We start from the raw sequence: 14,215 nt of genomic DNA, 5'->3' as shown, positions 1-14,215 counted from the left end.
GTTGATGTACCACATCCAGAATTCCCAGGCCTCAGATGCACATTTCCATGAAAAAACGTAGTGCACATGCACAAGTTGATCCAACACACAACAAAATAAAATTCGCAATCTCAAAGCTATTTAATTCTTCCTAAATAGCTCGGCACCTATCAGCATATTTTCTGTGGAAATATGCCCTGCCCGGGCCACTTCTACCCTCTTCCTCCTGTTCTTGTTTCCATCCCGATACAGTATTGGGATCATTTTCACTATTCCCATTTCCCCTGACTCAATTAACCTTTACACCCCAGATCACAGCTACTAATAGCTTACATTATATAATACATTTAAAATCATTGTGAAGTTGTAGATTCCTTGTCAAGTAAAACCACGGTTCCCAGAGAATATATTATTTGAATCCTCCTGTATATATAACATTTTGGTGCAAACAGAATTTACTACAGGAGACCGTTTTACAGCCATTTGCAGATGAGTATTATTGCAGTTTCGCATCTCCGGCAGCATCTACGGACTAACAGAGGCCATTTTAATTAAGGACCATTTAGTGTGCAAGTGATACTAAACTCTTTATTCTCCTGTGAAATGTTTCAAAACAGAAACATATTTTTAAAATAATTAACATTTATTTTGACATGCCCTCATATACCTGGTGCTTACTGTGAAGACAATATGTCCTAATTAGAAGAACAGTACAGCACTCAAGTGTGTGTGAACTAGCAGTGTCCCATCATTAAAAAAGGTGGTGCATTTACACATTGGACATTTAAATGCATACATGAAATTTGTATGTAAATGATAGAAGTATACTTGGGACAAGGTGGGGAAAAAAAAAAAAAACACCCAAAAAAATGAACCCATTAACCAATCTTCTTTAACTAAACTATGGAATACCTCAAGGATCCGTTTTGGGTCTTTGCTCTTTTCTCTGCACATACTCTTAGGGACATCAAGCAGGCATGGTGCTAACTATTCTTGATATGAAGATGATACACAACTTTATATAACTTTTATGCCAGGTAAAGCTGTTCAGCTAGCCAAATTTGAGGCCTCTTTGAGCTTGGATGACCCAAAATTTCCTGGCTGAGATATTGGAAAGAAGGTCCCAAATTGCTTAGAGATAAATTCCTGCATTGCCTTTAAATTTAGACTGTATTGGCTCTGCCAAAGCAGTTGTTAAACACCGTGGCGTAACTATTGATTCAGAACTCTCTCTTCAGGCACACATTAATAATATGAGTGGCCTTCTTCCAATACAGTAGATAAGATACCAATAATCATAATCCCCTGGAAATGCTATTTGGTGGCCTCTTGTGTAACCTTGCTACATTAGAACGTTTTTCATAGCTGAAAAGCCAACGCCACTTAATTTGGTCAGCCACAGAGTTGGAGAGAGACTCCCATCTAAATTAAGGATATTTGAGTCCAATGTACATTTTATAAAATACAGCAAGACCAGTGGCCAGTGGACCAATTCAAAGACAAGGATCTTGTAAGTATGGAAGTGGACCTTTTATTACATTCATGTTGCAATAAATCTCCATTATTTTCTTTATATATTACATAGGGAAAAAGGAATGATATACAGAAATTGAAGCTCCTTCAGTATATTAATGAAATTCATAGTGTTCAGTATACACAAGATTACACTTGTTACAACAGTAAATACTGTTAATGTTCTCCATCAAAATGGCAGTACTTTCAAAGATGTGTTACGGTAATGCCAGAGGATGCTACAAGACTTCGAAATAATAATGGAATTCTTCTGTGTAAATCTATAACAGAAATATTCAATTCACAAGATTTCATGATGAATAGAGGGAATTTATAAAAACACATTTATAATGTGAATGTCATGAATTCCAGGAATCTGGATAAAACGGTCTTCCTGGACTAAAATGCTTTGTGATATTAGGGGACACATTTTTCCAACAGTCAAATATTTTATTAACTGTTTATAACCTTTTTGAGGGGAAAATGAGATCACCAATATCAATCTCTTTTAAATTCCAATATGGACATAAAGTATCAGTAAGCTAATCTTGTCCAATACCATGAACAGTACACTTTTTAAAAAAAGTTCAAAACAACCCAGGGTAAACTGAAGATTATCAAGAACACAACCTATACACTTTACACAGGAAAAAAAAAAAAGTTTTTTTCTAATGGTGTGTAAAACACATGTATAGCTAAATTTGTTATTTAAAAAACAAAAAAAAACAAAAACAAACATTCATAGACATTGCATTGTTACATTGTTCGGATCAGACAACTTGGAGAACACCAGATTAGTCCACTTCTAAACTAAATGTATACAATAATTTTCTCTGATTTTGTTGAAGTAACCAATCAAAACATTAAACGTTCATCTGGAGAAGCAGAACTGTTTTGACAGTCTCTTCTTGCCAACAGTGCACTGGGCTGATGTATAAATACAAAAGCTTTTAGAATCACATTTAAAAACATAAAATCATGCCTTCAATGGAGACTGAGTGAGTCTGTGTGTCCCTTTTAATTTAACTGGAGCCATCTCACTCACAGAAGTCATACCGAGGTGTACGCTGTAGGCAGGGTTTATCAGTGAGACGAGCCTGAAAGCTTAAGCCAGCTTCGAAACCAATTGAACCCATTCAACACTGAGGTTTTCCACGAACAGATACACAGCCATAGATGGCGTTCCTGATGGAGTCAAACAAGGCTTTGTGTGCTCTCAATCCCACACAAATCTCTGAGGTGATGACAGTCACTGCACACGCGGACATGCCTCTGAAGATTTGGAAATTTGGGCAGGCATATAGATGCTCCCTGCAGGTTTCAGGTATTCATCCTTTTGAATAAAAATCAAAAATCTTTAAAAGAACGTTGTGATTCTTGCAGTCTCGGAGTTACCAGTTTCTAGCTTGACAATTTCGATTGCATCATCTTCAGTTCCATGCTTCCATCGATCTTTCGTACGTAACGTAAAACCGTTTTAAAATGGAGTCATTTTCCCCAATAAAAATAAAGTCGCTGCATGTCCTTTTCCCGCCTGCTGCTGTCACGATTTAAAGGGTGTTTTCAAACCGATCGCAGGCAGTAGTCAATAGGACATTTCAGTTCCAGTTAAATAAATAGTAGAAAAATAATCCTTTTGTTAAAAACAAATCTGAGATGCATTGTTTACATTTGTGAAAGAATCCACCCCTCCCCCAAACCCACACGAGCGGCTGCTTCACTTTGACTCATCCTGCCGCACAGCTCACATTTCCCACTTCCGCCAGCGTTGTCCTGTAAAGGTCGCCGGAGTCCCTCAGAGGAAATCTCCAGCAGTGTTGAGTAGCAGGGGCCTGCTTTGTTCCTCCCGGCTGAGTCCATCCCCTCCTCTCACCTCCGGCAGGTTGAGCGGGATCAAACGTCTCCTCTGGGACGGGGTTTGAGCGCAGCCGTTGGCGGGGCGGGGGGCGGGCGAGGCCTGCGTGGATCAGCACTCCGCGTCGACGCTGTGCACGGTGACGGCGGCCTGTAGGTGGTGCGTGTGGTGCAGCGGGTGGTGGTGCGGGTGTCGGTACGGGTGGAACTTGTGGCTGAGCAGGGCGGCGGTCTGAGGCGGCGTGTCCAGGTCCATGTCTTCGTCATGGTTGCCCACGTCCACACCTGCTGACAGGGGGTCGTTGTTGCAGGGCGGGTTCTCGCTGTCCTCCTGGGGACTCATGGTGCTGTAACCTGAATATGGACACAAACACAGTCACCGACATGCAGGACTCTACACAATTACATCATAGAATACACAAATTTCATCATCTCATTTTTTTCCCTACATAAATAATTATTTTAAGGAAGTAATAGAGGATCATCATTTCTTCCAAAGTCTGGTTGTATAGAAGTGAGTGGGAAACTGAGTTGGGAGTGACGTGTCAAGTTTTCTGTTCCTATAGACCAGGGACACTCAAACTGGCCTTCGGTGTCAATAGTACTGCTGGTTTTCTTTCATTTTATCAGGGTCAGCGACTGATTTACACCTTACGTACCAGGTGAGTATAATCTCTGGCCAATCAGTAGCATGACTGAACTATCAGGCAGAAGAGAAATCCAGCAGTAATGACCTTGAGGGCCAGATTTGAGTACCAGGGGAGTAGACTATGGGAATTTCCTGTTCCTTTGAAACCTTTACCCTCAAGCCTAGACTCCCGCAAGATCCTCCAGAATCGGTTTTGCTTTTTCTAATTAAAAGCTCAACATTCAGTACGTCAGCATTTATTCTGTAATAAATTATAAAACGATGTTACGAAAGAACTTCATCATTTTTCAATGAACAACAGAGAAAATCAAAGTGAACCTGAAGATACTCAAACTGTGGTTCTTCAGAGCTCCTAAGGTAACGTTTGAGGTATTGCGGTGGTCCCACAGGGCACAGAAAATGCGCTTAAGACTTCATGAAGATGGAATCTACAAATTGCAACACTTGTTCTGAAAAAACCAAGCGAGGGTTATAATCTCCAACCTCTGTGGCACATTCGAGCTCTTTTTATTGTTTCCAAGAGTGCCATATTATCCACGCTATTGTCACAAACCACTTTAGAAAATGAAATAACCGCCCTCGGCGGTCTTAAAGTGGAACCTGCTCTGAGGCGGCACGGTAGAGTGCCAGAGGAAGCCGGGCACTTTGGTCCAAACTGCATTACCGGGTTTATCTGACTAGAACTATGCCAAGTGAAGGAAGGAAGAGAGAGAGAGAGAGAGAGAGAGAGAGAGAGAGAGAGAGAAAAAAAAAAAAAAGGTGCTGAAATCAAAGTCAGCCGCCGCTATCTGCAACACTGGCAGCCAAGTGGCCTTGCGTGTTGGTGAATGTTGTGTCGGGGGTGGCTGGGATGATTCAGAGAACACATTAAAGGCTGAAAGCCCCCGTTGTGCACTCGAGCTGAATCGATTTCTGCGTTTATGACCCCCTCAGCTGTGTGAGTCGGCCTGCAGTGGGAGGACACCTTTGACAGCAGAACTTTCGCTGGCTCTCAAAGTTGGTCTTCTCCTCACGGCAATCCATGTGAGCACAGCTGCTTCTTACCCTGCGTTACACAATGCTTTCCAGAGAGGGCGGGAGAGTGAGGGCGGGAGAGCGAGGGCGTGCCTCCGCCCAACTGATCTGCAGTGGCTTTGAAGGCCATGCTTCTGATGCAGTGAGGGAACTTCCTGTGCTACATGTGGAGAACTAGCAGCGGGATCAAAGTCTTAGTCACAAAATGGATAAAAATAAAATTTCTGGCTGTGATCGTTGATCACCGAAGGTGCTAGCCCATAACACCGAATAACCAATGTAAGGGATTACACGTTTTTAATTTCTTCTTTAACGAGCAGACAAGGTGTGTACTCAATGGGGGGGAAATAAATTAGAAAAATAAAAACACATTTATTTACTAAATCTGGGTCAGTGTGGATTGTTGGAGCAGTATATCTAGTAGAGCAGTAGGCTGCTCCCCAACATCCTTTGCAGCATGAGCAGAAGAGATTGAAATCCACGCCCACGTAAACTGAACAAACGTTAACCGACAGAGGCAAACAAAAGCTCTTACCGTGGTCACTTTCCGTGCCAGACCTTCCCCAGTATCTCCTCCTACGCTCAGGACTGTGTGTGTGTCTCTCGATCACCGCCGCGATGAAGCGCGTGTTGCTGACTGCACGAGGGAGACACACGACCAGATTAACCTTGTATCCCGAGCCAAGACTCTCAACAAGAGCACAAAGGCTTTGACTGCTGACCTTTTGAATATAAATACACACACATCAATCAAAATTATATCAAATTATAGGCTTAAACCAGAGCTGCCATTAAACTGTAAACGGCATTTCTGTTCTAAAATATAGGGTTGAATATGGAAATATATTCACAAGCTCATAACATGATGAAATATCAGCTTATGAAACTTAATGCAATCTACATATTGCCCTACTCGTCACTCAGTCATTTAAATGACTCCATTAGGAGGCAAGAAATGCAGATTGAGGTATACAGATGGAGCCCACTGACAAAGTAATGCTACCACATCCTTTGTCATTACACCAAACGGAACAGAGACTTCCAGAAGGTTCCTTACTTATCCCCCTGTCCTCGTGGCTGTCCTCGTCTCTCTCGTCCCGCTCGTTGTCCAGGTTGGACATCCTGACGGACATCTCTGAGGATAGATGGAAGCAAGGTTCCTCATACACTCTGCAGGGGAGTGCCAGTACACTAGATAAACCGATCATATATCCCTCACTTTGATTCACAAATTAATCTTGGGCACTCAAATCGATGACTTGGCGAAACTTCACCTCGCTTCAGACAGGTGAAAAAGGAGTACACAATCCACTGGTCAGAGGCTAGGATGTGAAACAGAGTTCATTTGTGCTCTGCACTGCGCGTCTGGAGCCCCGCTAAACCCGCAGGCCCGGAAACCGCAGGAGGAAGACTAACGCCAAGCGATTGCTCTAATTCATCTCTTTACTCAAAGCTAATAATCTTTTGTTTATCTCATTAAGGGAGAAGCTCCAGACCTGGCCTGGAGAAGCCGGGCGGCAGACGGGGGCTTTATTTAACGGGGGCGGCAGACGGGGGCTTTATTTAACGGAGGTGCCACGAGGCCGGAAAGGGCGGGGCGCCCGGGAGTGTCTCACCTTGGGCGGCCAGCGGGGACATGTGCTGATGGCTGCGGCGGTGGATCTGGTGCCGGTAAGCGTACACGGCCAGAACCAGCACCATTATGCATCCCATGATGCCTCCGGCCACAGGCCCCACCGGTGCACTCTTTATCATGTTGATGGCTATGACCTCGTCATCTGCAGAGGGGATAACCAGGGTTTACACTGCAAATCACTGCAAGTTAACCTTGTGAATCAGCGCACGCTGATATACATATACAGCTCATTTCTGACCAACTCTACACCATGTATGGCCAGGTGCATTTCTCTCCATTGCTTCACACCAAATACAGTCTCTCATAAATCTCACAGATTCTAATACATTCTCCTTTAGCAACATACAGCCGGAAAAAATTAAGAGACTACCCCATACTTATTTTAAAAGAAGATTATTGTTTTTCTTACTTATGCGTATAAACTTGTTTAGTTTACATTTACAGCAGTGTGAATTTATTTAGTATTTTGACCTGTTGTCATTTGAAAATAAATATTCTGAATTACAATATTTTTGTTTGGAATTAAAATGAAATGTAGTCGACAGTTCATAAACAAAGTCAGATTTTACACTAAGACCCATAAACTGTGAAACTGTGAAACTGGAAACTTGCTGTTCCATCTCTTTTTTTCCTCAGAGCTGTATTTCCACAAGCTAGTTCTAAAAAAATGTAGGGATAAGTAGCACGTTATTGTGTATAAACCTGCCTTAAAATATTCATAGCATATTCATATTTATTATCCTGTCAATAGTGGTAGGTTTGCAGGCACATTGTAAATGTAGACATATTGTCACAACTATTTATGGATGTGATCATATATTTTTTTCCCAATATATGTTTTTTATGTTTTATAATGTTCATAGACCCAACAGTAAGTCAATTTGGCCCTCAGGCTGCCAGTTCTACAGCCCTGCTCGACACCATGAACAGACACTCTCTCAGTCTGGGCTAACGGTGTATATCTCAAGCCCATGCAACTGCAACCCAAGAGGTTTGATTAAAAATTGAACGTTTTCCAAGGCCACACTAAGAAAGTAAAACAACTGCAGAAGCGCACAGAGAAGCAGCCCATCTGAGGAGGCGGAGATTAAAGCAGACAGCATGAAAAAGGATTTACACACACGGATGTTAGATACAAAGTGCCACAAGGACAATATTTACTAAATCAAGAGATGGATTTCTATTTTAGTGCTGTGAGGATGCCAGGTTTCAATAGTCTGTCTGAGTTGCTCATCTCCTTGAAGCTTTGATGTGAACAACAGATTTGAGTGTGAGTCATGAATCTCTTTGTTACACTGACCACTAAAACCAGGAGCTAAAGTGTGCAGGGATAGCGAAAAAAGCAACAGAAAAAGATGAGAAACCATGCGTCAATTCAGTCACACAGATTAGACTCACCCAGGTGGCCCATTGCGTCCATGTAAGGGCTCTTGGCTCCCACAATCCCCCCGAAACACTCCTTCTGAAGGGCGCAGTAGGGCTTGTCCAGATGAGTCTTCCCATCGCTGTCCACCATGCACCACTCACAGTCCAGCACCCCGAAGCAGTCGCTACAAGCACAGAGTCGGCGCATTAGCAATGCTAATTATCAATGCTAACTCCGGTTAGCGCAGAGCAGCCCACATCATCACACACACAAATATTATTTTCTCTCCTGTGCAGGGATAAGGCAGCAGGCTCTCATTAATCCTCAATTTGCCTTAGATTACAGGACTTTACCTCACCGCCAATCCAGCACGCAATATTTCCACATGTTAAAAGGGGGGTAAGGCCACAATTTGCATGGTTATTATATTGCCATAAAATGTTTATGACGCTTTTAGACGCTTCCCGTTATACATGTTATGTCCACAAGGGGGTGCAGGAGGCTGCAAAGGAAAAGAAAGGCAATGTTCCCCTTAAAGATTTAAAGATTGGTTGACTGATAGTGAGGAAACTGACAGCAGGGTTATTTCACACTTATTTACTTCAGGTAAATATGCCTGAGAACATTATCATTTGTATTAATGTACAAATGTATTTTAACCCAACAACGAAACCCACAACAGTCTTATTCTGTAAGAACAACCTGAGTGCAAAAACAGACTACAATGTTGAGGAAAAATGATTACGTTATGATAAGGTAATGAAAAACATTTCCGTTTCTGCTTGGCAGCCTGGATTAGCACAATCCTTTTATAGATTATTTGCCAAGAACATTTATTTACAATGTTCCCTGCTGAGAAAACACAGAAGAGCCGGGAACAGTCAGGTGTTTCTGTGCAAGCTGTGCACTGGGTTTCCACCGCACCAGAGGATTCTGGGCCACTAACGGTGGCATTTCATCTCCATACCTCAATCATCTCTCGCATGAATCATTTTTCATTCAAAACCTAAAAGCTAGGTTCTGAGTGCACACGAATTATAGAAACAATTTTTGGAGGAACATCATTTTGAATATAAATACGACAGGCCTAATAGGTAGTGATGAAGCAATGGCAGGGTTAGGCAGTATTAAGAGAAAAGATATACAATTAAGTTTTTCTACTGTATTTACATTTACTGTCATTTATTTGGACTAGAAGCATTACAACACTCCTTCATAACTGCACAGGCACCTCTGTACTGAGCTTAACTGAATATACACACGCACATCTAAAAAACATGCGACGCACACAGCCAGCAGTCAGGAGAAGTGTAAGAGTGCAATTTAGCTCAGCATGACTTCCTCTTTGACATTTGCTTTCATCTAGACTGAATCCATCTGAACCCTTTTAATACAGCAGCTCTCAAGCTGCACTGTACACCTCCACAACCGGTGTGTGTGTGTGTATGTGTGTGTGTGTGTGTGTATATGTGTGTGTGTGTGCGTGCATGTATGTTTGCATGTATGTTTGTGTGTGTGTATGTGCATGTATGTGTAAGTGTGTATGTGTGTGTGTGTATGTATGTGCAAGTGTGTATGTGTGTGTGTGCATGTATGTGTAAGTGTGTATGTGTGTGTGTGCTTGCATGTGTATGTATACGCGTGTGTGTGTGTGTGTGTGCCTGTGTGTGTATGTATGCGTATGTGTATGTATGTGTGTGTGTGTGTATGTGCGTGTGTATGTGCGTGTGTATGTGCGTGTGTATGTGCCTGTGTGTGCGTGTGTATGTGCGTGTGTATGTGCGTGTATGTGCGTGTGTGTGCGTGTGTGTGCGTGTGTGTGCGCGTGTGTGCGCGTGTGTGCGCGTGTGTGAGCGTAGGCCGTGTAGGGCACGGGGTACCTGCTGGTGAAGCGCTGGCTGCAGCGGGTGTTGATGCACTGGGGCAGCGTGTCCTGCAGGCTGGAGTCTATCACCGTCAGAGAGAGGGGCTCCTGATGCACCTCACAGCTCGGGTTCCTGCAACAAACCAAAACCGTCAAACTCACAGCAAACAAGAGGAAGCCCAACATAAGAAAACTATTATTTCACTGCAATTACTCACCATGTCAGGGTGGACAGCTTCAGAGTGTATTATTAAGCATGGAAATGAATTGTCAATTACAGACACCCTGGCTTGGCATTCAATTAGCATGACAAACTGCGCCTGATGAAATGACAAGCAACTGCACTCATTAGGAAACAAAACAGCATGACTAACGGCAAATTACTCACTACAGATGCCTAAGCAGCCACATACGCCTTGCGACAAGATGACTTTTCCAACTCAATCCGAAGAGTCTCTTCTGATTATGAAAACATTCAGTACGGCTCACCTGTTCTCTGCGTTGGTGAGGTTTCCAGTGCACTCGTTCACCTCTAGAGGGCACTCACACGGACACTCACACTCGTTCTGCTCCATCCTGTGGAGAACAGAGCAGGGTCCTCTCATATTTCATATACTGTCAAGATGTGCTAGCAATATCTGAACATCAGAAAAAGGGCTAACAGCAATTGCACGCCACATAGTTCCTGGAATTTTCACAATGAAACAAAACCAATATATGCGGACACGCAAATTAAACAAAAAATGTCAGTAAGAGAGGATACAAACACAATCAAAGCCAAAATAAATAGTATTTTTCACATCAGCTGATAAGAATGAAACACATTTGTTGAACCAAAATTGTTCCATTGCATTCAGAGCAGTATTTGGGCAGGAGTGTGTCACATTGAGAATAAGCAGAAGTACATAGTGCTGATTAAACACACAGTACCCATTTATTTATTAAGCCAGGTGACATTATTTATTAGGGCGACATTGGCTCAGGCGGTAAGAGCAGTCGTCTGGCAGTCGGAGGGTTGCCAGTTTGATTCCGCCCTGGGTGTGCAAAGTGTCCCCGAGCAAGACACCGAACCCCTAAATGCTCCAGGCAAGCTGGTTGGTGCCTTGCATGGTAGCCAATTGCCGTTGCTGGTGTGCGAGAGTGTGTGTGTGTATGAATGGGTGTGAATGGGTGAATGAGAAGCATCAATTGTACAGCGCTTTGGATAAAGGCGCTATATAAATGCCAACCATTTACCATGTACCATTACCATGAATTTATACAGGACAGAACTGGGCACATATGCTCTTTTGGAGCCACGCCCTAATCTGCATGTTTTTGTACTGCAGGAGGAAAGTGGAGGACCCGGAGTACTGAGGTGATTGTATGTGCGTGTACTCAGAGGTACTGAGGTGTTTGTGTGTGTGTGTGTGTGTGTGTGTGTGTGTGTGTGTGTGTGTGCGCGTGTGTGCGTGTGCGTATAAGTGCGCGTGTGTACTGAGGTGTTTGTATGTGTGTGTGTATGTATGTGCGTGTGCTGGGAGGTACTGAGGTGTATGTATGTGCGTGTGCTGGGAGGTACTGAGGTGCATGTATGTGTGTGTGCTGGGAGGTACTGAGGTGTGTGTGTGTGTGTGCGTGTATGTATGTGCGTGTGTGTGCGTGTGCGTGTGCGTGTATAAGTGCGCGTGTGTACTGAGGTGTTTGTATGTGCGTGTGCTCAGGACACTGGCCCCTCTCGCAGACCCTGCTGACCTGTGGCAGTTGAGGCACAGCCGGTCCACCGTGCTGCAGGCGCAGAACGCCAGCGAGTCGCACGTCTCGTTCACGATGCCGGCGAAGGCGTTGGTGCCGGGGATGCGTGTCAGACGGTACTTGGAGCAGTGACTTCCGTGAACCAGGTTCGTCAGGTCGCCCTGAGTAGGACAGAGACAGTGAGCTGATGATTCCACCACCTAACACGCATTAAGCCAGGGTCTCCAACCCCGGTCCTGGGTCTGCTGGCTTTCGTTGTTACTCTGTATTCATTTCATCATTTAGAGCATCATTTTGATTACACAGTTAAAACACCTCACCTGGGTACCTAGGTCTCAACAGGGTGCTGATTTTAAGGTGAAAACTCAAACCAGCAGACCCTGTAACTCTCCAGGACCAGGGTTGAAAACAACCTTTTGTTTTTACCATGTTATACCCATTTAATAAATTATTATTAAGAATGATAATTTCCATATTAAATATACTGCGTTATAACCTGCTACACATGTACGTTTTAACACCGCAACGATCAATATCCAGTTTCAGTACAAGGAAATGAGGTTGCCGTTCCACATTGAACCACTTGGTGGGGTTGTGACACCGAGGGAAAAAACGAAGCTTCTTTCTTCACAAGCCGACCGTCACCGCTCGCCAGTCGGACAGACAGAGCCCTGTCCGCAGAGACAGCGGGACAGCCTCCCCCCTGCGCTCACCACGATGCTGGTGTTGAACTTGTAGAAGCGCTGCACTGTCCGATCGCTGAAGCTGTTGCACAGGTTCTTCTTCACAAAGTTGGGGTGGTTGAGGATGTCGTTAGCGACCAGCGGCTCCTGTCAGGGGGAAAAACACGAGGGAGGTCAGCGTCCGGGGAGCGTCTCCGCGTACTCGGTAAAGGAGAGGCACGAGAGGGTGAGAGGCAGGTCAGATCTCATAGGAAAGAGATGACACATTCAAAGCGGCCGATTGGCAGGTGGTCTCCCCGGCCCTAACCTTGTGTGTGATGTGTTGTTGCTCCGCTGGGGCGTGTCCTTTAGGGTCGATTAGCGTGGGGTGAGCCACAAGGTATCCCCTGTCCTCCATGATGAAACAACTGCAACAGGCGAGGGGGGGGGAAGAAAACTATTTAACAGGAGATGAAATTGGAACTTTCCAAGGTCATTAGCATCGTTTACAGTACTAGCACTCACGGCTTACTCGCGTTCTGTGAGGGCAACCTTCCTGTGCTATTAGCCAATAGAACAGCACAGCATTGCAATGTTATGCTCATTAAAAACTGAAAAGAAAACCGATTTTGTACAAGGTGCTGCTCAATAAAACAATTTCGTGATTTCGGTATTGGGTCAGTAAAAGGAAATTTAATCGAACTGCCAAAGAGCTTTTCACTAAGGGAATTTACCAGAGAGCATATGAAATGCATCTTTATTGAGCTGATGAGAAGACATCAGTAAGGAGTAATTATTCAGAGTCACATGGGAAACGGCACATCTCGACGTAAAACTACAGCAAATCAAGGTCACTTGCAGAGGGGGGGGAAAAAGCAAAAACACAGCAGAAAGTGGAGTATTGGAGAATAGACGGGAGCCACTTCATTAAGTCAGTGCTCTTCCCAGCACTGGCCCTGGAGCCCCAGAAAGGTAAGCCTGTTTAAGACCCTCTCATTGACAGAGGTGGAGCTGGCAGCAGCGCATCCTAACAGGATGTCTCTGGAATGCAATTAGATTCAGCTTATCTCCTTTTGTCTCCCTCTCTTTCTCCCCCTCTCCCTTTATGGAGAGGGCCAACGTCTATTTCTGCCACTTTCAAACACCGCTGTGCCGTTTCCCCGCGGCTCTGGTGGTGAAGAGAGGTATTATGGGACACCGGAGGACTATCAGCGCGTACTATTCAAAATGAGCAAATCAGATTAGTTACATTTAAAGAGTTTTAAATTCCCTCAGTGGGGCATCCTTTTGTAACCCATTCAAGTGTGAGAGCAGACTCTCCCCTCCTTGTGTTTCCAAAGGCGTCCGGGACTTACCGAATTTTGTTGCCTTTGTCCTGGTTGCAGATGGGTAGCAGGTCGAGCAGCACTTTGTAGAAGTAGCGCAGGGTGAAGTCGATGCCCATCACGGCCACCGCATAGCCAGAGGCCATCTGAGCACTGGAGAGGAGGGAGGGAGGGAGAAAACAGTGAGAGAGTGAGAAGGTGTAGGAGAGAGCATACTCCCAGATGAACAGAACCTGCAGAACGGGTGGTGGACCACTGCTGGTGGTCATGGCCTGGCCGGCCCACGGTCCAGGCTTCATACCTCAGGAGCAGCCATTGTGCGGCGAGTCTAAAGCGCAGTAAAGCAGCTAATCCCTCCCCGTGGAGAGAGCGGGACAGCCCGGTACTACAGAGCACCGCTCCCCCCGACCCCCCCCCCCTCCCAAACTTCCTCCTGAGACCCTTTCAAGCAGCCTGGAGTTCACTTCACATCAGAGATTTATTTAAGATTACCAACGCCACAGGTTACGCTCGCTAGTGCAGATCCTGCATGAATACAAAGACGGCCTTATCGGCGGTGGAGATGCACACTATATTGTGGTGTCATGCTCCATTTATGCAGTATGGCAAGACTCAAGATC

The 14,215-nt window shown here is 44.6% G+C and overlaps 1 protein-coding gene across 1 annotated transcript in view; it reads right to left on the bottom strand.

The window, feature by feature from the left end:
- Positions 1-1,494: 1,494 nt before the first annotated feature.
- The window catches only part of cachd1 (cache domain containing 1), a 64,767-nt gene continuing 52,046 nt past the window's right edge, over positions 1,495-14,215 (bottom strand). The window contains exons 17-27 of the mRNA XM_061239384.1: positions 13,626-13,748; positions 12,599-12,698; positions 12,322-12,438; positions 11,609-11,769; positions 10,364-10,450; positions 9,891-10,007; positions 8,043-8,194; positions 6,625-6,786; positions 6,066-6,143; positions 5,544-5,645; positions 1,495-3,699 (exon numbers count right to left, since the gene is read on the bottom strand). Of these exons, the coding sequence (XP_061095368.1) occupies positions 3,458-3,699; positions 5,544-5,645; positions 6,066-6,143; positions 6,625-6,786; positions 8,043-8,194; positions 9,891-10,007; positions 10,364-10,450; positions 11,609-11,769; positions 12,322-12,438; positions 12,599-12,698; positions 13,626-13,748 (1,441 nt within the window). The 3' untranslated portion in view covers positions 1,495-3,457. The remainder of the gene's footprint in view (positions 3,700-5,543; positions 5,646-6,065; positions 6,144-6,624; positions 6,787-8,042; positions 8,195-9,890; positions 10,008-10,363; positions 10,451-11,608; positions 11,770-12,321; positions 12,439-12,598; positions 12,699-13,625; positions 13,749-14,215) is intronic.

This window comes from Conger conger, chromosome 4, assembly GCF_963514075.1.
Source record: "Conger conger chromosome 4, fConCon1.1, whole genome shotgun sequence".
NCBI classification, from domain to species: Eukaryota; Metazoa; Chordata; class Actinopteri; order Anguilliformes; family Congridae; genus Conger; species Conger conger.
This window is presented reverse-complemented; position numbering and strand designations above follow the sequence as displayed.